We start from the raw sequence: 25,044 nt of genomic DNA on the forward strand, positions 1-25,044 counted from the left end.
TACAACAAATGTGGAAATATTAATGTATGTAATCTTCATACATAACTTTATTATTTATTAGCCCTAACACTGTGCTCAGTGCACCACAATACAGGAAAATAAAGATAGCTCCTGTCCATAATAACATATAGTTTAAATAATTCCTAGAATTATTGCAATGGGAAATCCAGGATTAGGGACAATTTAAACTCAGTTCCAAAGTGCCTTGTGGAAGGGTGAGTTCCAAATAGAGATTTGGAATAAGAGAAAACGGTGATTTGCAGAGATAGCCTTTGTGGCATGGAATAATGATAGTTAGACATCAGCCAGCATGAAAACTGAAAGCCGTTGGCAGTCTGGAGCCAAATCATTGCAATTTGACATGTTTCAGAATGATTTCCAAGATGGGATTAGCTGAAAATCTTGGCTTTATTACATGATCCTGGATATCTTGCAATTAGATCTCTGATGTACTTGGCATACTGTAGATAATATCTGTATAGTCAGGAATGTTTTGCTGTTACAATGGCTAGCCTGAGTGGACCAAACAACAATAAGGATGCCTGATTTTATGAAAGAAGGTGGTTGTCTCACAATGGAATAATATGATGACTTTACTGAAGTAGGTATAAAACTGGAGCACAAAATCCTTCATATAATCCCTGACTATTGCAATTCAGCATTCATCATCCAACAAATTTTAACAGTTGAATGCAATTCTGCTGAACTAATATTTGACGGATGTGGCACATATTAGCTGTTTTCTAGAGTGTATTATAAATATTAATGGTATTGACAGAGCCTTTCAAAATTTGTCATGTCACGTTGCTTCCAAGAAACACTCAAAACACAATTACTTCTGTCCCACTGAGTGCCAGCTCTGTTTTCCAGGGTTATGTATTCCTTTTATTTATTACTTTTTTATTTCAGGCATTTAGATGCAAGAAATTTCTACCTGAACACCATGGAAGACCTTAGCACCATGATACAGAGTGATACTAGACACTTCCAGCAACAATTAGGCATGTTATACATTAGAGCTGGCCAAAGACATTTCAGGGGAATCATATTATTCCAGAATATGAAGTTTTAACCAAATTGAATCAAGCTCATTTTGGATCAGCATCAGGACTTAAGTTTTCATTTGTGGATAATATTTTACTTACTTTTACTTATATTTTTTGGAATGGGAACTTATATTCTCAGGAGTGGGAAGCTACTCTGTCTTATACTTTTTTTATTCTTCTCCATAGTAGAGGACAGGCTATTATTATCACATCTCAGATGTAAAGTATTGTATTTAATGGGACACTTTTCAGAATAATAGACATGCACCAAGAGAAGAGATGAATTTTAAAGGCAATTGGAAAGCTAAAAGCCATACTGATTTCAAATTAGAAACATATGCTATATTTATCCAATAAGTGGAGAGTAGGAGGTCATTCTGTACTTAAATTAAATTTTAACTAATCTTTTAAATATATATTAAGCTCCATAGGTACTTCTGGGGTCACTAGAAGTAATGACTGAGTCTTCAAGTGTCTTTCCCATTCCAGAATGATGTGATCTGGGGTTTCTCTCCAGGTTAGCCAGTAGGAATCCATTGGGAGCTGGTAAGAATCTGGTTTTCTTAAGTGATGTTAACTTTGTTTCTAGGCTTGGTCATTTTCCATTTTGGCTTGAGCTGTTCTTCTTTAGCTTAAAGGTGACTGACTATAAGTTACTATCACTTTAGCAAAGTAAATTCTATATGAAAAATAAAAATGCACATACTTTTTATTTTTAAACTCACATCTTTTTATAAGAAACAAAAAACAGAACTATGTAGCACTTTAAAGACTAACAAGATGGTTTATTAGGTGATGAGCTTTTGTGGGGCAGACCCACTTCCTCAGATAAAATTGTGGAAGAAAATTGGCATGACCATATATACCAAAGGGATACAATCAAAAAGTGAACACATATAAAAAGGACAAATCAAATTTCAGAACAGGAGGAGGATGAGGGGGGAGGTTAATGTCTGTGAGCTAATGATATTAGAGGTGATAATTGGGGAAGCTATCTTTGTAATGGGTAAGATAATTAGCATCTTTGTTGAGACCCACGCGTAAAGTGTCAAATTTAAGCATGAATGACAGTTCAGAGGTTTCTCTTTCGAGTCTGGTGTTAAAATGTCTTTGAAGCAGGATGCAGGTAATCAAGTCGTTGAGACAATGCCCTTTCTGGTTGAAATGGCAAGAAACTGTTTTTTCTTTGTGATCCTGTCTGATATCAGTTTTGTGGGCATTGATTCTTTGGCAAAGTGTCTGAGACATTTGTCCAATGTACATAGCAGACAGACACAGTCGGTACATGATGGCATATATTATATTTCTGGATGAGCAGGAATATGTGTTCTTGATCTTATAACTGAATTGGTTAGGTCCAATAATGGTGTCAGCAGAGTAAATATGTGGACAAAGCTGGCAACAGGGTTTGTTGCAAGAGAAAGTTCCAGGGTTGGTATTACTATGGTATGTCCTGTGGTTGTTGGTAAGAATCATCTTGAGAATCTTTTTATAGCTAGTTTCAATAGTGATCTGGGCAGGAAAGTGAACATTGATATTCGCATCACTTCAGAAGACTTAAACAGACTTGAACTGAACTAAAAACAGGCTTACATGGGAAGCCTTTTCCTTGAAGAAGTGTGAAGTAACAAATGAAAGCCAAGGCAGAATCTGAGTTCTGGAACACACAGTGATTTGGTCATATTACAGGAGAAAAAAGCTTCAAAGGGAGAGTAAGAGGAGTGCAGGAACAAGTTACAGCCACTTATCTAAATTTTACAACAATGTCCAAACTTTGCTCACTCAATTAGATGATCATAAAGGAATCACTCAGCCCTGGAAGCAATTGTAGACTCTAACCAGATTTTTCTGGATAAGAATCTGTTTTGAGATACGAATTTGGCTCTAGCATTTTTATGGATTTGCACAGGAAACCCATTGCTCTCAGATCAGCACTGGAAATCACAGCAAAACTAAAGAGGTTAAATCCTATCTCTTAGCTACAAACAGCAAGAAGCAGGCACAACAACAAACAGCTAGGGCAATTCTATAGTGAGGAAATCTGAGGTCTTACAGAGCTCTGAGCACCAATTAGTGCTAATGCAGTTTTTGATGCTGGGGGATGCAAAGGGGAAACAGTTGCATTGGGACCTGGCGATTCAAAAGGGCTCAGGGCTCCTGGCTGCTGCTGTCATTGAAGTGCTGCACTGTGTGCTCCAGGCAGCTCTGAGGGCTCTGAGGACACCCACAGCATGGATTTGCATACCTACCCATCTTGTCTAATAGTCATTGATAGAGCTGTCCTCCATGAACTTATCTAATTCTTCTTTTGAGCCAAGTTATACTTCTTGGCCTTGACAACATCCGCAGCAATGAGCTCTATAGGATGATTGTGTATTTATAAAGCAGTACTTCTTCTCTTTATTTTAAACATGCTACTTATTAATGTCATTGCATGACCCTTGGTTCTTGTATTATTTATGCCTTCAGATAACACTTCCCTGTTCACTTTCTCCACAGCATTCATGATTTCATTGACTTCTATTTGATCCACCTTAGACCTGGTCTACAGTAGGAGTTTAGGTAGAACTTTGCTGCAGTCAAATGAGTTTCTAAACAATGAAAGTCAAACCAGCAAACCCATTCCATCAGCTTTAAGGGTCTAAAAGTAGATATTGCTACTCCTGCTTTTCACAAGAGGTTAACGGTTAATTTGACTTGCATGGTCAACTTGAGGGTAGTGCAGGCCCAACACTGTGAAACTCAACATTCTTGGCCTCTGAGAGGTATCCCAGTGTCCCAGTGTCATGCTCTGGCTAGCATTTTCAATTCTGCTGTTCTTCAGATGCACAGGAAAAGCTCCAGGAAAGTTTGAATTTAATGTCTTGTTGACCCAGTGCAGTGAGCAGACCTCAGAGCAAGCAGCACACCTCAGCAGTACACTTGATCATGAATGCCCAGGCTCATAAATGAGCTCCAGCATGGAGCATGCAGAAGATCCCTGGCCTGATTGCTGTGTGGGGAGAGGAATCTGTTCATGCAGAACTACGAAGCAGCAAAAGAAACACTGAAATCTATTCCACAATGACACTGGGCCTGGAGGAAAAAAGATACCCCAAGGATGCCCATCACTGCCATGTGAAAATAAAGGAATGCAAGCCAATGTACTAGGAGATAAAGTGGCCTTAAGTATATGAATGTTTTGCATCCACTACTGATCATCCCATAGCTGCATAACTATGCTGTCCCACCAGCCTGTGTTTGTCTCAGGGCACCAAAACCAGAGTTCTACTGTGTCAAGAGGATTGAATGCTACCAGCATCTGCCAATTGCTGCACTCAAGTGCTTTACATCAGTGTCTGTTCATGGCCTCCTCATATTCTTCCTCCCTCCAGTGGGCCATGGCTAGACTCTGGACATTCTGCCTCATAAAATGTGAAATGTTTGCCGTGATTATCACAGCACTTTGTTGCTGAATGGGATTCCTGCTTGCCTTGCTATGGCATCTACACAGATAACCAGGGAAAAAAGGATATGAAAAGATTGTTTACTGTTGCTTTCAAGCAGGGAAGGGGAGATGATAAGTACATTATGGGATCCTCACAACATGTACCCAGCACCACCCTCTGAACTGTTTTGGTCTCATTGGCACTACGAGCCTAACCCAGAATGGAAAGGGGAAGCAAAAGCTATAGGATAGCTTCTCACCATGTACTGCTGTCAAAGTCAATGATAGCCATCCTACTGGGGATGCACTGCAGCGAACTCTTGCACACAGTGTAGACATGCATCTTTGACATTATAAAATTGGGTGCTAAAAAAATGATCTGAATATATTCGATCTTATCTTGTAGTGTAGGCACCTCAGTGATCTCTTCTCTAATCTTATCACCCAGTAGTGATACTGCAGCCAAAGCAAGCTTGTAACGTAAAAACCTTTGCATTCTTGCACATTCTAAAACAAACAGAGTGTTGTACTCAGCGATTTTCTTTCAGTGTGAGCTATAGAAATGGGCATCTTTAAGAACCACTTTTCCTAGGTCTTCCTGTCAGCATGTTTGCTAGCAGCAACTGGAGATGCTATCATTCAATCTCTCATTTAAAAGAAACCTTATTAGAGTATATATGGCCATCTGTGGTTCTAAGTGATTCATAACATTAGTCAACCACTAGCTTACATTTTTAGAGGGGAAATAAGATTTCAAAAGACATAGATTAAATACTTGCGACATACACAAAAAATGTTTCAGAGCCAGGGGCTTGCTGTACTGGTGAAATATTGATTATTATATCTGAAAAACACTTTAAAGAGGATGACATCCTGGGAATTACAGTCTCATTATTGTACAGCAAAAGATTTGTGGTCTGTATACATAAAACATCAATGATACCATTCACACAAAAACATTCTTTAGACAATAAGGTAACACTAAATATTCTTTTATTATTACAATTATTATAAGCCAAAGCTTTCTTGCAAAAAGAGTTTGTCTCTATCATTTCATGTTGGCAATGTTCCTGCTTGCCTGGAAACTCTTGGTGGGAGGAAGCTCAGTTCTATGCTCCTGGAAAGGGTGGGACCTCTGGCAGAAGGGGTGGGGCTAAGGCTAGCCTCCCCAACTCAGCCTTTCATGGGCTCCCAGAGCACACTGTAGGGGCTCTGGAGGTGATATAAAGGGCCCGAGGCTCTAATTGCTGCCTCAGGAATGGCGGTGGCAGCCAGGAGCCATAGGCCTTTTTAAATGGCTGGGGCCCCAGGCAGCTGCCCCCTTCGGTCCCACCAGCAGCAGCCCTGGCACAAGATGACTATCTGTTTGAGGCCTCATCTACATTAGGGCCTTAGTCCAAAATAACCCCCCAAGTTCAAATTTGTAAGTGGTGTGTCCACACTACCAAGATCATTATTCAGGAACAAGGGATCATGAAATTGGAACACTGTAATCCTGCTTTTCATGAGGAATAATGCTAATTCTGAATTTGCAAGTCTGAAATAATATCAGTGTGGACACTCTGGTGCCACTAATTCAAACTAATTGGCCTCTGGGAGGCCTCCCGCAGTGCCCCAGAGTGCTTCCTGGGCCTCTGAGTCCAAGGCAGTGTGTCCACATTACTGGAGTCTGCCTCAGACTAATTTTGATCCTTCCCTGTAGTGAAGACGTGGAAGTTCGAATTTGTTAAACCAGGAGTCCATAAGTCAAATTTAGTAAATTTGAAATAATTTCCTACTGTAGACATGGCCTAGAAGAGAAGGTGTGGAAAACTGCACTATCATTAGGCAACTAAATCCATCTTGATGCTATCAGTTTCCAGATTTCATTTCAACTGTATTTCTACTTTGCAAAGTTACTCTAAATATTGTGGGATTCCACATTTATTGTTTCTCAATGAATTAACATATCAAATGTGCTCAGTTTATAAGTAGACAGATGGATTTTTCTTACTGCTAGCCCTGAAACTTCACTTGGGATCTGTGAGTCATGTAAAGATCCTTCTCTTTTTCATGCATCATCCCAGGAGTAAAGAATTTACATATCTCAATATCACAGTAACTCCCATGCCACCCACCTGTCAGTCATGCTCCTTGGCATCTGCGTTTCTACACTGTCTTCAGGAAAGCTGCTCAAAAGTAATTAACAGAAATTTGCTTGCATTAGACATTGGATGATCGTGCATGAGAAGGAATAGAATCTAAGTCATAGTCTTAGCTGTGTTGCCTCTGAAGGACTAACATGAGTAAAAAGAGCACAGATGTACAGTATTTTTGTTACTTAAGTAAACAAATAGGGCCCTGACTATATACGAGTCAAATCTGTTGAGTAAGAAGAGCCATTTTTGCAAAATCACTTATCCAGGCACAATTGTTCTTCAAAAATTTTAAGGCATGAATTCCATTTACAGTAAGATACTTTAATACCACTGTCAGTGTAAAGGGGATTTAAAATGGGTATAAGTGCAAGTGCTATATACACATTCTCACTTTGAACAACTTGTTGTAGTACCATTGACTTCAATTGAGTCAATATATGAAGCCTCGAAGGAGTAGCCATGTTAGTCTGTAATTTTAAAAACAACAAGTACTCGTGTGGCACATTACAGACTAACAAAGGCATAGGATCGTGAGCTTTCATGGGTAAAACCCATATATCAGCTAAGGTTTTGTAGCCTCTTCCCCAAGTTATGGACAGGTGTTTTCAGTACAAACTAGAATCAGGTACTCAGCCATCTATAGATCACTTATTTTAATTGAAATCTTCCTGTTACAATGAAGGCCATTGGCTAAAGTTTGCATTTCATCTGTGTCACATGATATGTCAGTTACTTGCTCACCTACTCCTTCAGTCAATATGGCTCGTTCAAGCTGCTTCTGGTGCTGAAGAAATGAGCAAGAACCAAACAAGAACAATGGGAAAAAAAGGTTCCCAAAATGGCACTAAATTAGAACAAAATATAGGTGGAGAATACTGCCATGGTATGGTAAGAACTTATCTGCAAAAGTCTTCTCTGAAAACCCTAATCATCTGCTGCCTTTTGAAACAGATCAGAGATACACAGAAGGATGCAATTCTTCTTCAGTTAAATCAATTTCATACCTTTATATCTCCATTGATCTCAGGAAAGTTACTCTTGATTTCCTATACATCTGTATGAGAATAGAATCAAGACCGCGGTCATGGTGTCTATAAAATTCCAACAAAACAACTCTATGATAATATGCAAGGCATTCTGGGTGCACAAACTGCAATTTGAGTAATCATTCAACTCTAGATGTCTTATGTTTAAAAATCAGGTTCAATGTTTACATTTAATTATTGTCATACTGAAAAGCAAGTTCATTTGTGAATGTTCAATAATGCACCAGAATATACGAGCAAGAAGAATTTAAGTGTTTTTAACATTCCACTTCTACACCTCACTCTCTTATTGTATTAACCATGATGAAAATGAATCACCTTTCTACTTTCTGAGACACTAGCAGCATATGTTAATTGGAACACCAGATGTTGAAAGACTCAATTATTAGAATTATTTATTGCCAAAAGGAAAACAAAATAAGTTTCACAAGAGCACACCAGCTGATACTGAATGTATCATGCTCTGTTGTACTAAACAAGTGGCCTTATAATCTGCTCATTGTCTGCACGTCTTCTGCTAATATTCAGAATAGACAATGTAGGGAGTCAGATTCAGGACACTTCATATTTAATTTCCCAAAAGTTGTTATGTCTTTCACCTGGCACTGAAAATTCAAATGAAAAAATAAAACAAGAAAACTCATATAATAAATTAGAAATTTTGCACATGAATTAGACTCTAACTTAAAGAGAACAATTAGTCCTTGGCTCGGGTAAATTCCCCATTGACTACAATGCCAATTTGCCTGCATTAAGGAGCCCTTAAGTAGTTATGGACAATCTTAGTTGATAAATCACTGCCAAAGTCATTTATAAAGGCTTTAGTTATTGGGGAGAAATTTATTCTTCAAACTGAAAATCCCAACTTTTTCTAAGTAAATCAGGTTTAGAGCTATTAAACCATATTATTATGGAATTTTTGAGTCTGGTTCAAAAAGCACTTTAAGGAATCTGAGAAGTGAGTCATAAATCATTCAGGAACAGGTAAAACTGGGTAAGAGTGGCTTCATTTCCACATAATTTTTCATTTTTACAAACCTGCATTTATTCAGAACTGATTAGTTAATTAAAGCCAGTACCATTTTTTGAACATATAAAAGATAGATAAATGTTAAGTTTATAGCAGTACTTGAGGGGAAAAAGTCAATTTCAGTTTTAAGAAGGATCATTCATTTCTTTTGTAGTGCATTACACCTGTCTTAAAACTATAATAAACTGGTAATTTGCAAGGAATTTCCCATCATCATGCATAAAGATGGACCTGCCCCTTCTGGTCTTATTGCCCTCACAGCCTGAACAGGGAAGATCCAGCTTTGACCTCTTTGAGGTTAATATCATGGATCACGCTTCCCAATGTGCAAAAAGCAGACTGGATATACACACTTGGCCTTTAGTGCCCCAGGGCCACAAGACATAACCAGATGCACAGCCCCATCAATGAAGGAAGAGGGCACGGAACACAAGGCAAGATTTATCCATAGATAATGGAGCTATCCTGTGGGTGTGACAAGCAATGAATTATGTGATACTCATTTGGGTCTTCCTAGGGACCCATCTTAGGCAAGAAATCTGCAAGTCCTAAAACAGAAGATGAATAAATCACTCTGCTTTCCTATGTCCCTTTAATTCTTGTTTAATCTTTTTCTTTACAGTATGGCCCATTCCCAACAACTCCTTCAAATTTGTGGAAAGTACATGCCTTCCTTCCCTTGTAAAGGGGTTCCTCAAACCTAAGGTAAGCACTGCCAATAAAAATGCCCCATCTATCTTGCTAGGAATGATAAGGAGCACCCTTAACATGTCAAGCTCAACTGGAGGTGGTACTTTTGTCCAGCCCTCTCTCCCATTTTCAGCTCACTTCTCCATCCCTTCAGCCCCCCCCCCCCCCATCATCCCTGCACACATAGGTCTGCCAGTGGCATCTGATCATCCCCCTCCATTCTATTTCCCTAGTGTGGCCTTCCCTGACCACTTTGGCACTTGTGGGCTATCGGGGCCCCAAAGCACATTTCATGTGCAAATGCTACAAAACCACCAACTTTCATTAAATACCAGCATAATACTGACAGGCAGACCTGAACTTGGGACCTCTGGAGCTTAGTACATGAGCTTGTACAGCTGGCTTCCAGCTCAGGCCTTACAGCAGTGTTTCTCACAGTGGTCCATGAAACCACTTTGAGAAACCTGCGAACTGGCCATACTGGTGTGTTTATTTCCCAGCACTGCAGCCATGGAACCTTACAGCTCCAATTGGCTCCCTTTCTCTGTTTGCAGCCAAGGGGAGACACAGGAAGTGGTGGCTTGGCCCACACTGCTTCCCGTGGCTCCATTTGGCTACAAATGGTGAAACGGAACCAGTAGGAGCTGTGAGGCTCTGTGGCCACAGCACTGGGAAATAAACATACTGGAGTGGCCAGTTAACAGGTTTCTCAAAGTGGTTTCATGTACCACTTTGAAAAACATGGCTGCAGAGCAATTTCATACATGTGCTAGTGAACCACACCCAGTAGCTGTGTGGATTACACCAGCAAATGTCATTACAAGACCCAGACCACTGGTGGAGTTACTACAGAATAAACAGGCTACTGTTGGTGTGGATAGCATTCCCCTATGGCCTCACATCCCCTCTAACCACAGTGTATGATGCAGTATGTCCCACCAGATACGGGTTTGTGTTCCTCCTCTCAGTCTAAAGACTTTATCATAGCTAAACCAAGCCATGCCCCCAAACATGCCAGCGTGATTATAACCCTCTAGTTACACAGTGCTGGCCTGAGCAAGCCTCCTCAATAATGCCCACATGAATTAGGAAAGAGGTTTCCCAGTTTTTCCATGTTCTAGCCACCTTTGGTCTCATGAGGATTTCCTTGCCTTGTTTGCCCTGGCTTACTTTTTGTTAGCACCTCCTTGTGCAACAGGGGCAATATATCCGCATAGTCATCTGTCAACGTATTATCTTCACTAATAACTAAAAAGTGAACTCCTGCTAGGTCAGCCACCCCAGCATAACCATATTTGAGACTAACCACTGAGCCACTCCTCTGTGCCCACTAACCCCAAAAATGCACTAGGGGCAGAAATTCTATCTCAAGTCACATTCCATATCAAGTTGTAGGGGACTCAGTAATTTTGCCCACCCAGCCCCATGAAAGGCTCCCATTGGGGTGTGGGTGTGCTGTGAATGTATGCATATGCTTATTTCTTATCTGCTTTGTACTTTAAACAAATGTGCCATATTGCCTTGTCCACTGAGAAAGATTCCATGTGCTTTTTAGAAGCACAGTAGTGTTATGAGCAAGACAGTAGTAATTTTTCTGCTCTACTCTGCACTGATTAGGCCTCAGTTGGAGTATTGTGTCCAGTTCTGGGCACCACATTTCAAGAAAGATGTGGAGAAATTGGAGATGGTCCAGACAAGAGCAACAAAAATGATTAAATGTCTAGAGAACATGACCGCTAAGGGAAGACTGAAAGAATTGGGCTTGTTTAGTTTAGAACAGGGCTGGCCAACCTGCAGCTCATGAGCCACATGCAGCTCTTCCTCCCTTCAAGTGTGACTCACGAAGCCTCCCCCATGGCTCACGCAGCCACCCTGTGCCCCTAAAAATGGCCCCCTGTCCTCGTTTCCCTGTGCTCACCATTGGGTGAGGCAAAGCAAAATGGCACTAGCAAGATGGCACTGGCCCATGGGAGCCTGATGTGACCAAAAAGCCATCTAGAGTTGTGTTTAAAGGGGCAAGGGTTTTTTAGGTTTTTTGCTTGACCAAATGCAGCCGGGGCTTGTTTTTTTGTTGTTGTTGTTGTTGCTCTACAGCTTTTTTTCTTCTGGCTCTTTGCACTATATCCCCAACTATTGTGGCTCTTTGCCTTCAATGGGTTTGCCACCCCTGGTTTAGAAAGAGAAGACTAAGAGGGGACATGATAACAGTTTTCAAGTATCTAAAGGTGTTTTACAAGGAGGAGGGAGAAAAATTGTTCTCCTTAGCCTCTGAGGATAGGATAAGAAGCCATGGGATTAAATTGCAACAAGGGAGGTTTAGGTTGGACATTAGGAAAATCTTCCTAACTATCAGGGTAGTTATACATTGGAATAAATTGCCTAGGGAGGTTGTGGAATCTCCATCATTGGAGATATTTAAGAGCAGGTTGGATAGACATCTATCAAGGATGATTTAATGGTGCTTAATCCTGCTGTGAGGACAGAAGACTGGATTTGATGATCTTCTCCAGGTCCCTTCCAGTTCTAGTGTTCTATGAGTCTATGATAACACCATCTCTAGAAAGCAGATTGGTAAGCATGCAGATTGATAAGCAAAGTTTTAAATATATTCAAAAACATTTAAAATTTTTCCCCATTAACCCTGAACTGTCAAACAGGTTTCCATTAGTGGTGACAATCCAACTACAGTATCCAGAATAAGAAAATATTTTATCTGAGACTATGAAAATGTACACTTCATAAAATTCAGAAAGCTCCAAACTATTTAGAATACCTTTCTTACATTTCAAAATGGGATTTTACAATTTAATATCTCAAAATCTACAAAGCTGGAAATTAAAATAACATGCAAGTGAAAAGGAAGTATAATTTGCTAAATATGGAGCCAGGACTGATCAAAGTACTACTCAGAGCAATGTAATTGGGGTGTAAATTTACTATAATTGTGTCCCAAAAAATTGACAAATTGATGTTAATGAAATGGCCGCCTCAAGCTACTCAGAGACTTGTTGTGCTGGAAACTTACTCAAATATGAATGAATAAATGGCTTTAAGAGGAAATAGGCAAATAAATGATAAATGCAACTTGTTTTACAGATTTCATCACCATTTATGGCATAAGTTATTTAATTGTATCTGTCCATCGTAGATGTTTGTTTGCATATACCCTGTTAAGATCTCTTATCAAACTGGTCACACTCAGTCACTCACAGTTAACTTTCCAACTTAGGTCAAATCTACACTGGCGGAGAAAATCGATGTAAGAGATGCAATTCTAGGTATGCCAATTGTGTAGCTGGAGTCAAGGTACCTTACATGGATATTCTGCGGAGAGTGGCACAACAGGATGTTGATGGGAGACATGCCCTCATTAATTTCCCTTACTCCTTGAAACTGTGAGGTGTGTCATAGTCGACAGGGGTGCTGTCAGTGTTCTATTTAGTGGGGTTTTACTAAACCTGCTAAATCAAATGCCGGAAGATCGACCACTGCAGCACACATCTCTGTGGCAGTGAAGACAAGCCCTTAGATATGCACACAGAACATTGCCTCTCTGGAGTAGGAGCATCTTGATGACATGGCAGATTCACCAAGCTACTTGCTGCCCTCCTACAACTGTGTACATATAGCTCAGAATCATGTGAAACTAATCCTTCCCTACCTTCAAATACATTTTAAAAAAACCTCCAAGCTGGCAAGCTCAACGTACAAGAAAAAAGAATGCAAATTGTATTGGGAATGTTGGCCAAAAGACTTGGAAGCCACACATAGACCCACACAAAACAGCTGTGGTCTGTTTCTAAAAAGGCAGAAAATTCATGTATCAACATCATCTCATGTTCACAGCCTAATTTAGTGCAGGTGCTGCTGGAAGCAGTGCTGATGATTCAGTAAGTGGTGCTCTCCTCTTTAAGTCAGTTCTGAACTTATGTTCCAGTAGGATATTAAGAAGCCATTGTTCTCTGTAAGCTGAGAGCTTAGGCAGCCACTCAGGAGAGATTCAAATGCTGCTCAGCTGATTAGCAGAGTGCCCACAGAGTACTGGCAGAATGTGTTTCTACTGGTGGTGCACATTCACACATGCCTCGGTGCACATAACAAAATGTATTCTGTCCATGGATGGAAAAAATTAGTACAAACACTGGAGGCAACACACCTCCTTTTGCGTCAGACAGAAAACTGAAGTGCTAATGGCATTTTTTGTAAGATCAGAAATGTTAGTCTTGGATTAATTACAATTGTCTATCTACATTCACCTGGCACCCTTTAACCTCACAACATATCCCCGTAGCAAAACTGAACACCTCTTTCCATAACTTTGGCTTTATAGCACAGCTGGAGCATCCACAGCAAGTTATCTCCTTTTCCATATTTTCTCTAGCAGGTGTATGATGGAAATGATGATGCAGCCTAACTAGAGCATTCCCACCATGTGCCACTATAAAAAGAACAATAGGAGAGAAACCTCTCCATAGGTGACTGATTTATAAGGACAGCTCATCTTAAGGTAGACTGATATCCTTTTGCAACAGCAGTAGGTCTGTCATAGCTGTCATCCAAATCAGTTATTGAGTCAAGTGCAAGCTATAAACAACTGTGATCAACCACCTTGCTATTTTTTCATTTCATGAGAAGTAGTTTCATTACCAAATCAGTTGGAGATGGCCTGCCATTCTAGCTCATCTTTTCTGTTCCTCCCAACAATGCATAGTTTCCATCTGGAATTAGAAATGTGACTATCAGAAAGTAAATACTGCTAACTAAAATTAAACTTGCCCAATCCTAATACAGTAAAATGTTCTGATCACTTCCATAGGAAAATTTACTTTATTTTCTTCCAGTCACTCAGATTAGAGTTTTATTGGGGAAGCAAGAAACTATTGCTTCCAATTGTACAGAAAACTCCCTATTTTCTATCAAGAAAGTGTTTAGATTTTCTTTAGTTCAGGACATATTTAGTGTATTTATTGCAATATTAAAATTCATAAACATATGAAATAGTCCAAATATTCAAAAGCATGAATTAAACAAAATATTCAAAAAGATGAAAAACAATGCTTTAGACTTAAAATTATATGGATGATCTTCCAACTGGAGATATGCTCAAGTTTTTTGGACATTCTCAGAATCCTAAAATGATATTTTAGCCTTGTTTTTCCAAACTCAAAAACCATCAGATTATTTCATAGTTACTGGCAAAACAGAATAAAAGCAAGAATTGTTGGCTGTGCAACTTCAAAGATGCAAAACAAAATAACTTCCCATCAGATTGTGCAAGAGGGACCCAACATCTATTTGGATTTAAACCAAGAAAGTGTATGTCACAAAAAATAGTTCCAGTGGACATGCTGAGCATTATTCGATGAGGAAATGTTTAATAACGTAATGGCCATATTGGGTCAGAACAAAGATCCAACTAGCCTAGTATTCTGTCTTCCAACAGTGATCAATTCCAGGTGACCCAGAGAGAATGAGTAGAATGGTTAATCATCAAGTGACCCATAACTTTCACACAATGCCATCCCTAGCAAACAGAGCCTAGGGACATCATTCCTATCGATGCTGGCTAATAACCATTGATGGACCTAGCCTTCATTAATTTATCTAGTTCTTTTTGAATCATGTTAAAGTCTTGACCTTCACAACATCCTTTGGCAATGAGTTCCATAGGTCAACTGTGCATTGTATGAAGAAAAACTTCCTTTTTTGTTTTAAATCTGCTACCTATTAATTTCATTCAGTGACACTGTAGTTCTTGTCTTATGGGAAGGAGTAAATAACTCCTTAAAGTAAATAACTTTAATCTCTCTTCATATATCACTTTCTCCACAACAGCCATAATTTTATAGCCCTCTATAATATCCCCAAATAGTCATCTCTTTCCAAAGCTGAAAAGTCCCAGGCTATGTCTACACTATGAGCTTTGCCAGAAGAGATAATGTAAATGAAGCATGGATTAGCATTTTTTCATGCTTCATTTGCATAATCTCTTCCAGTCCATTTTTTGCAAGAGGTTTTAGTGCAAAAACAAGCAGTGTGCACATTTTCTTTTTGTGCAAAAACCCCTTTTTGCACAAGATCCTTATGCCCCTTCCCGGGAGACATAAGGACCTTACACAAAAAGGGGTTTTGAGCAAAAAGGAAATGTCCCGCACTGCTTGTTTTTGCACTAAATCCTCTTGCAAAAAATGGATCAGAAGAGATTATGCAAATGAAGCATGAAAAAATGCTAATCCTCGCTTCGTTTGCATTGCCTCTTCCGGCAAAGCTCATAATGTAGACAAAGCCCAAGTCTTTTTAATCACTCTTCATATATTAGTTGTTCCAAATGCCTAATCATTTTTGTTGCCCTTTTCTGAACTTTTTCCAATGCTAAGATACCTTTTTTGAGATAAGACGACATCATTTGTATGTGGTATTCAAGATTTATACATGGATTTATACAGAGGCAATAAGATATTCTGTCCATTATTCTCTATCCCTTTTTTAATGATTCCAAACATACTGTTTGCTTGTTTGACTGCTGCTGCACATACTTGAGTGGATATTCCAGAGAACTATCCACAATGACTCCAAGATCTCTCTCTTAGGGTATGACTACACTACATTCCTCTTTCAAGAGAGGACTGCAAATACAGCTGAGTGAAATGCACTTCATTTGTATAATCGCGTACGGATGCTTTTTGAAATACCTTATTTTGAAAAAAGAAATGCTGTCTAGACATGGTTATTTTGAAAGAAAACCCTTCTTTCAAAATTACCCTTACTGCTTATAAAATGAGGTTTAAGGGTAATTTCAGAGGAAGGGTTTTCTTTTGAAATAACCACGTCTACACAGCATTTTTTTTTTCGAAATCAGGTATTTCAAAAAAGCGGCCGGACATGATTATGCAAATGAAACCTGGGAAATTCAAATCCACGCTTCATTTGCAATTTCTCTCAGCTGCATTTGCATTCCGCTCTCAAAAGAGGAATGCAGTGTAGACATACCCTTAAGTGGTAATAGCTAATATAGTCCCCATCATTGATGTACATGTATTTGGGATTGTTTCCAAAATTAATTACTCTGCATTTATCAAAACTGAATTTCATCTGCCATTTCCACAGCCCAGTATTATGAGATCCTTTTGAAGCTCTTTGCAGTCTGCTTTGGATTTAACTATCTTCAGCAATTGTGTATCACCTGCAAATTTTAACACCTCACTACTTATCCATTTTTTCAGATCATTTATGAGTATGTTAAATAGGACTAGTCCCAGGACAGACCCTGGGGGACACCACTTTACCTCTCTACTGTTCATTTCCTAACTTTTAATCAGTTACCAGCCCATGAGAGGACCTTCCCTCCTATCTCCATAGAAGCTTACTTAACATAAGAGCTTTTGGTGAGGGATCTTGTCAAAGACTTTCTGGAAATCTAAGTACACTATTATCCTCTTATCCACATGCTTCTGAAACCCTTCCGAGAATTCTAGTCGATTAGCGAGGCATGATTTCCCTTTACAGAAACCATGTTGACTCTTCCCCAACAAATTATGTTCATCTATGTATCTGTCAATTCTGCTCTTTACTATAATTTCACCCAGGTTGCCTAGTGCTGAAGTTATTTTTACCGGCTTTAAAGCTATCCAGTTGTCCATAATAAATAAATAAAAATATATTTTAGTTCATTAGTTTCTTACAAACTTGAAGAAGTTTCAGACTTAATAACAAATACTTAGACGTCAGTAGATTTATCTTTTTGGGGCATTTCTGTGGAATTCCAGATGCAATTGGGTTGGTCGTTTTGGAACTGGCAGCTGACTATACCATGCTTGTGGCTGGTTGGGATTTTCCATTATTTGTGAGAAATCAGAAGCATTTTTATTTGTTTGTAAGTTCACAGCAAATTCCTTACCACATTTCCAAACCAATTTCTAGATTAGCATTTGTGCAATAATTAGTGTTCTCCATATCCGCCTCTCCTTTTCACATAAATATACTATATGTTGAAATCTTAATGCCGCCCTCACCCAATAGGGAAATTACATGTGCCGTAAGTCTTCCCCCTCAGCCCAATTAATGAATCAAAATGTGTATTTTGCATTATAAGCTGGTACTTTTTCTAACTAGGACTCAAAGTGATTAACTATATAAGAGTGAGTTAAATTTCAGGCCCTTGTCTATTAGCAATCCCTAAGCATTGCTCATTAATGCACCTCTGATTTTAATCCAATGGACATGCAGCAACTCTGTGCACTACAGCAGGATTGTCTGCTATATGGAGCCATTTTGATTCATAAACCCCCTATAGCAAGAAATCAACTATTTTTATCAGAGTTCAGGTTGAATCTTTCTAGTCCTGCATCCTCAGGACCTGACCTGTGCCAAACCAGAGAATCTGCTGAACCAGAGGAGGTCAATATCGTCTAGCAGCATTGTTTGCTGAGCTCTTAGAGACATTTAGGAGTAAATTAGAGCTAAACAACAGCATAGAACACTGAAAGCCAGGCTGGTAGCTGTAAACAAACTTAAGGGAACCACGGGAAACTTGGCCATAACTATGATAAATGGATATCCAGCTCACTAAAATTGTGCCCTACCATGGATGTTTCTGGAGCACAGAGAGCTGAACTAGAGAGGTTCAACCTGTAGAGTGAGATATTCATGTTAGAAAAGCTTTGTCCTGCCATGAGCATGAAGTGTATTTATCCAGATCAACAGAAAGACATAAGAATTTAACTTCAGTATATGTCATTATTAAGAAGGGCCTCTAATGATCTTCACAATTTCATAGTATGTTTTTATCTTGTTTGGTTTTCCCTCAACAAATACACTGAGGTCTCAAACAATGTAAACCAGGGTTGGAGTTCCCAGTTCTCGGTGAATTATAATTGTAGGAACCTGCTACTCTTTCTGAAAAAACATTTTTCAGTATAGAATTTAGCTTTACACAGTTCCAACAGTATGATTTATACACAAAACGAATTTGTACAGGAAACTACAAAGACTTAATTATCTTTCACTGGCAATGGGATTTTGAGGTCATCAAAACACTTGATCCCACAAACTAAGGACCAGATTCTCTTTTCACATTCATGCAATTTCTTTTAAGCCAATGAGTTTGCTTTGACACTTGCACTGAGTTTGTATTGAGGAACTAAAGGAACCTATAAGGATTACATTCAGTATAGATATGAAGAGTTAAAACATGTTGCATTTTGATACCCTTTTATAGTGTTCTTTCAAGGGACAAAAACACATGATATTTATATTTATTTACAGATTCTCTGTAGTTTAGGAAATGGTGAGAAAAATACTACAATAAAATTGACTTATTAATTATGTAAGGAGTCGAGGAGCCCTTCAAAAGAACGTTCAAACATATTTTCTTACATCAAGAACTTTCCTTAAGACCTCGTTTCCCTGAATCAAAAGTGCATGGTACATTGGCTTTTGTCACCAATTCAACAACACAAGGTAAGAGCCTGTCCTGAAGTGAAGTAAAGCAGCATCCCTAATTATCAAGCATAAGGGGAAGAAATACAAATACAACCTGTTGTTCTATTTTTATCTTACTTTAGACTCTTCTGTTAGCTTAGGGCCAGCCATGAAAGGAAGCTTGTAATCAGGAGGAAGACAGCTGAATTACTGATGAAAAACATCATGAAAGATTATAGCCTTGTGATGAAACATGAGACAAAAATACATAAAATGTATATTTTACATTTCAGTTTGTTCCCACTATGCTGTAAAATTACAGATGAGAATAAATGAGGAGCAAATTTAAGATGCACATGATCAGGACTACAAGTCTCTGCCCAATGTTCAGGTACACAGAGTTAAAAATAAGCTGATTCAGCAGCTGGAGTGGGAGGCCATTATAGAGAAAGCAGAGCCAACTGCAAAATTCTGATCCAAACATAAACTATGTACTTTCGAAAGTTCAGCAGCAAGCTGTTGTTTTGAACCCAGCTCTATTATATACTGGTAGCACTCTTAGGACAGTAAATACCTTTGTGCCATTTCAAGCAACTTGTTTTGTATCTGAAATAACAGTAGTATTGTTTATCCTTTCACTATACATTACAACCTGAATCATCACTAATAGTTGACATTGTCACATCCAATTTATCTGAGTTTTTGATTAGTCTCCTCTACTTGAACTGAACATTTATTTATATGTTCCAGGAAAGCCTCCCAAAAAGTACTCTATAAAATAATCTTGTCATTTTTTCTATTGATGTTTAGACACTGTCAATAGGAATAAAAGAGTCCTGACTAGACCCTGTCTGTTTGCTGGTCTCTGCCTTTGCTTCTCTCCCAGCAGGACAGGGTAATATCTGTGGAGAGGAATGTTTAGATTTTTGTTAATTAGTTGGTAGAAGAGTGTGATGGGTAAGCGGGGACCCATGCGGAGAGCCCCGCATCCCAAACTTTTGCTTCACTCTGAGTTGGCACCGCAGTGAGTGCACGGCCGTACCGGGGGTGTTCGGCGGCTGCTGCTAGCACCTGTGTGGTGGCTAGGGGGGCCTCTCAGATGGCCGCCTGGAGGACACATATGCCGGCATCCTTTAACCAGGGCGCCGGCTTTGAAAAGGAGAGAGCCCCATGGAGCAGGAGGTGGAGAGGTGGAGAGAGCAGGGATGCCCAAAACAAAAGCTGCTGGGGGACCTGCCAGCGGGAAAGGCGCCGCCAAAGGGGACAATGAAGGAGGAGCTGTGAATGGGGAGTGGCTCTTTTGAGCTCCACAGGAGGGAAGGAAGCAGCCCAGGACAGGGCAGAGAAGGAGCCTGTGGGCCGGTGAGTTGCAGCTTGATCCCACCGGCCAGACAGGAAATTGGTGTTTCTGTCCTTAGGGTCCTGGGCTGAGACCTGGAGAGAGGGTGGGCCCAGATCTCCCTACCCTCCCTGCACGCAGTCATCAGGGATCTCATGAGAGACTGTCGGGGAAAGGGTCTACGCGGCCATGACCGGCGCCTACCCCAGGGTGACTTCTTAACAAAGAGCTAGACAATAAAAGGTTCTTTTTTCCAGGGTAGAGAAGGAGCTTTAAAATATATTAGGAGTTGAAATTTAGCAGCAAAGTACTTAGTCTAAAAATAAATTTAAAAAATAAACTAAGCAGAAAAAATATTAGTTCTTCATGGTTCTTGAGACCAGTTTTTCAAAGGAAGTTCTGCAGACAAAGCCTGATTCAGCATTCCATTACGCCTGTTTTATACTAGTGTAACTGGATTGAAATGCAGTTGATTTGCACAAAATTCTGCACAAAATTTGCACAAAATTCCTCTAGTATCAGAGGTCCCACAGTCATACTCCTAGGTCTCTCTGACAAGCTGTATTTGAGTACACTGCAGCCACTCGCATAAAGAAAGTGGGGATTAGGAGTTTTTTACCACACATATATTACACCCTCTTTTAAAAACAGGGCCTCTCTCTAACTCCAAAAATCTAAGTCTTTAGAAATGATTTTGTGTCCCTACTGTATAACTCAAAATGAGTTTTTTATTAAATTGACATTTTGCAGCTCGCTAGTCAGTGATTTAGTCTTGCGTAGTTGAGTGCTTTGTGGAAAAGCAAAGCAAAATATGGCCCAGTAGTCTGGTTTAGAAATAAAGTTTTCTACACATGTGGGCTAATTTATTTAAATGAAAATGTCATAACTAATTGTAGTATTTAGCCTTAGTGAGCATGCATGACAGTCATATTAACACAATAGAAGACAACAGCTCCAAAGGAGCTATTATGATGTACCAGGCCAATAATCCACAAACAGAAAAGAATTTACACAATAGACTGTAATGGTTTCTAAGGAGCCATTATGGTATATCAGGTAAATAAAATATTATTGAAATGTAGCTTTTGCATTTAAACCATTTTCAGAAGATGCATAGGAAGTAACAAATTATAAAATGGTTCATGTTTCCTTGAATACTAAAAGGAATCAGAAGAGGCATTTGAAAAACAAGGAAGCAGTTTCTTACCATTGCAAGAGGAACAATTCCTGCAAATGTTGTTTGGCTGACAAAGATCTCTGAGACCACCAGTTCACTCACTGAATCTTCTCTGGGGTATTCCACCTGCCAGGTAATTTGCTGAGCTCCTGCCAGGCTACTACTATTGTCAATTTCAAAGTCCATCTGCAGGATCTCATAGAAGGAGATGTTTGCACTGGAAAATAAAATGCACATTAAAGTGTAATTTAAAATGATGAAGCAACAAAATGTCAGGAACAAAATAAATTGCAACATTTTTTTTTCTTTCCAATAGGAGAACTATCAAATTTAACAAATGACTTAAAGAAGTGTTGTCTGCTCTATTGATTGTAGGGCTGTCAATTGACCTGCGTTAACATCTGTAATTAATGCAGGACAGGATTAACATGTTAATTTTTTAATGTGTTAATTGCAGATATTAATGCTGCACTGCCCCTTTGAAGTGACACTCCAGCGCTTCAAAGGGGCAGCACAAGAGGAGCCAGGGATCAGCTGGAGTCCCCAGCTGATCCCCAGCTCCGCGTTGCAAAGCCCCTTTGAAGTGCTGCTCCAGTGCTTCAAAGGGGCTTGCAATAGCAGAGCCAGGGTTTAGCTGAAGTCCCAATGAAGATCCTAATATGCTGCACCTTAGAAATGCGTACTATCCCCTTTCCATACCAAGTGATTCTAATGGTTGAAACCTCACTGGTCTAAACTTTAGGCTGTTAGCCAGAAATGTCTGCTATGAATATTCATTAGTGTGTCCAGCCTTCTTTGACCATAACTCATTTCCTCATTCTAATAATGTTGGGGTATTCTTATTATGTATATTAATATATTCATTAACAAAATGTATTAGCATATATGTCAATTAGTTACTATAGCAATACTGTGGGTAAGCATCTGCTCATGTTAGGGTTGCCAGTTTTGGTTGGATATAGTCCTGGAGGTTTTATCACATGACATAATTTTAATTAAAGATTAATCTTTAAATTCCTGGAGACTTCAGGACAATCCTAAAAGGCTGGAAACCCTCGCTCATGTTTCTATCTCAAAACAGCCAAACTAGAATCAACTGACTTTTTGCAGTTTCCCATCAGCATTTTGCAGAATTTCAGCAGAATTTATTATAAAATTATACCATAAGCCATTTTATGATTTAGGGTCACTGTTGATTAATTTGTTTATGTTAAAATGTAATAGGTTTAACTTATGCTAACTGATTAAGCTAATAAAAAACAATGAATAGTCTAGCAGCACCTTAAAGGCTAACAGAACGTGTAGATGGTAACATGAGCTTTCATAGGCACAGCCCATTCACGAAAGCTCATGATTCCATCTACATGTCTTTAAGGTGCTGCTAGGTTATTCGTTGTTTTTTAAATTTTTCCAGTACAGACTAACTTGGCTACCCCTCTGAAGCTTTTGATTAAGCTAATGCCATTTTAGTTTGGGCTTGTGGACTTCTTGTATTGCTGTCTGAAACCTATATCTTATTCTTATACTTAAAGGTAACATTAAACCCCTAAGATAACCAATAGACTATAGAAGTTGGTAAGACTAAATCAAAAGTGCATTCTGGTCCAGTGGGCAATGGCTATATTTTATAGATGAGCTCACCATCTATTTTTTAGCTTTCCAAAAAGGAAGTATGTTTCCCATTAAACTCAGAAATTAATTCTAGGTACTCTCTACAAACCTGTAATAAAAAACCCTGGACTCCACACAGCACAGATGTTGCTAAATTATTTATTCAAGTACCAATACTATTTTGTTGTTGTAAATCCTGATGTTCTGAAACAGTAGAATGTTTGGTCATTCCTTGTGTTTCACCAGAAATGAGCTCTCAGCTTTTTTTTCTATTATTTATTTCTCATTTGAACATGAACTTGACTTTATTGCCATGAAAAGAAAATGGATTTGTGCTAATTATACATGATAAAAACATGGGATTCAATTATCCTAATTTTCAGTTCATGAAAAAATACTGCTTGGTATGCTGATGCAAACTTACATGATGATTGTTTTATTTTGGTCATCTGGGAAGTTTAAAGGTGTATATAGATGCACAGAATTCAGACCTCTGCTAGTGAATTGATTCTCCTTGTTTTATTAATGACCAGATAGGCATATTGACTTGTGTACAGCCACATAACACATCAGTAACAAAGACAGAAATAAAAGCTAGGTCTTCTAAAGTCACGTTGAATGATGTATACATTGAGAAACACCACTTTCCTTGCCGATGCTGGCTCTCACACCCATAACCATATTAAAAGTGGGATCTCCACACTCTGGCACTCTTTGAACTTAAGAAGTCCCAAATCATAGAGTTTGCTGGACCAAGGCAGGTCAAGAATCCCTTCCTGGATGATGGCCCTGCTCCTGGGTGCCAGCCCCAAACACTGGGCTCTGCTCTCAGCCCCACATGGAGCTGCATCCCACACAGTGCTGATACTGCTCCAGGCTACACATTTGGTTGTCAGCCTGGTCTGCACTCCCCACCTTCCAGCCCCAGCCAGGGCTGTGCTCCCACCCTCACTGGCCTTGCTGATGCCCAGACTGCATTCTCCACCACTGCACTGCCTAGCACCAAACCTTGCCAGCCAGGGCTCTTTGTTCCAGCAATATCCATGGTCCTGCTGGAACACTGATGTTGCAAGGACAGAGAGTCCTGGATTTTAGAGGTTTTAGACTACTTTTTAAGATGACTTTGCTCCAACAAAGTACATCCTGCAGAAAGGTCTATCCAGGTCTAGCCTGGTCTTGCCTCAGCTCATAGGACTGGACTTGATGATCACTTGATATCCCTTGCAGTCCTACATATATGTGATTCTAGATGAGAACAGAGAACGTGTGTCCTCTATACAGCTAGACTTCGCAGAATTAGATTTTCACTTTTTGAAATTTTGACAGATGATATCTGTTTATTTTAAAAGATGGGTTTATTTGTCTCTGTTTACATTTTCACCTTGGGTGTGTCTAGACTACAAGGTCTTTATGAAAAAAGTGGCCTTTTTTCAAAAAATCTTCCCCTGCATCTAGACTGCTGCCGTGTTCTTTCGAAAGTAAATCGAAAGAACGCAGCAGTTTTTTCGACTGCAGAAAACCTCGTTTTATGAGGAAGAACGCCTTTTTTGAAAGTGCTCTTTCTAATAAAGGTGCTATGTAATGCAAACTGTGTTTTTTCGAAAGAGAGCATCCAGACTGCCTGCATGCTCTCTTTTGAAAAAGCGGCTTGATTTTTTAAAAGTACTGGTTGTAGCCTAGATGCTCTTTTTCAAAAGATGCTTGCAGTCTAGACGTAGCCCTTGACAGGAAATCCTGAGCAGGTTAAAATAATTATTTAACAACAGTTGACATTCACAATGTTAAATACAAATTGCATACCTCAAATCTAAATATTTTAAACAATTATTTTTAACTCAACTCCAATAAGTTCTCACGCAACACTTTTCTTATTTTACCTATCAGTTGTTTTCTATCATCATCAATTGAAACTTTTTTTTTTCCATTTGTGTGTGGACTGTGAAATCAGGATTTACTAACATTTACTGATAAAAATCTAACCTTTCCAAGCATATATATAACAGACTGCAGTGACTGTCAGGGAGAAAAATGTCTACTGCTCCTATGAATAGACAAAATTCTTCTGCATATACCTTAACTTTCATTTAAATATAGGCTACTCAGTATATTTCCATTGCTTG

The 25,044-nt window shown here is 39.2% G+C and overlaps 1 protein-coding gene across 2 annotated transcripts in view; it reads right to left on the reverse strand.

Annotated features, from left to right (window-relative positions):
- The window catches only part of TMEM132B (transmembrane protein 132B), a 548,756-nt gene that overhangs the window by 150,556 nt on the left and 373,156 nt on the right, over positions 1–25,044 (reverse strand). For both annotated transcript variants that reach the window (XM_025189548.2, XM_075898470.1), the window contains one exon: positions 21,344–21,530. In XM_025189548.2, coding sequence (XP_025045333.1) covers positions 21,344–21,530 — 187 coding nt within the window. The remainder of the gene's footprint in view (positions 1–21,343; positions 21,531–25,044) is intronic.

This window comes from Pelodiscus sinensis, chromosome 15, assembly GCF_049634645.1.
Source record: "Pelodiscus sinensis isolate JC-2024 chromosome 15, ASM4963464v1, whole genome shotgun sequence".
NCBI lineage: Eukaryota > Metazoa > Chordata > Testudines > Trionychidae > Pelodiscus > Pelodiscus sinensis.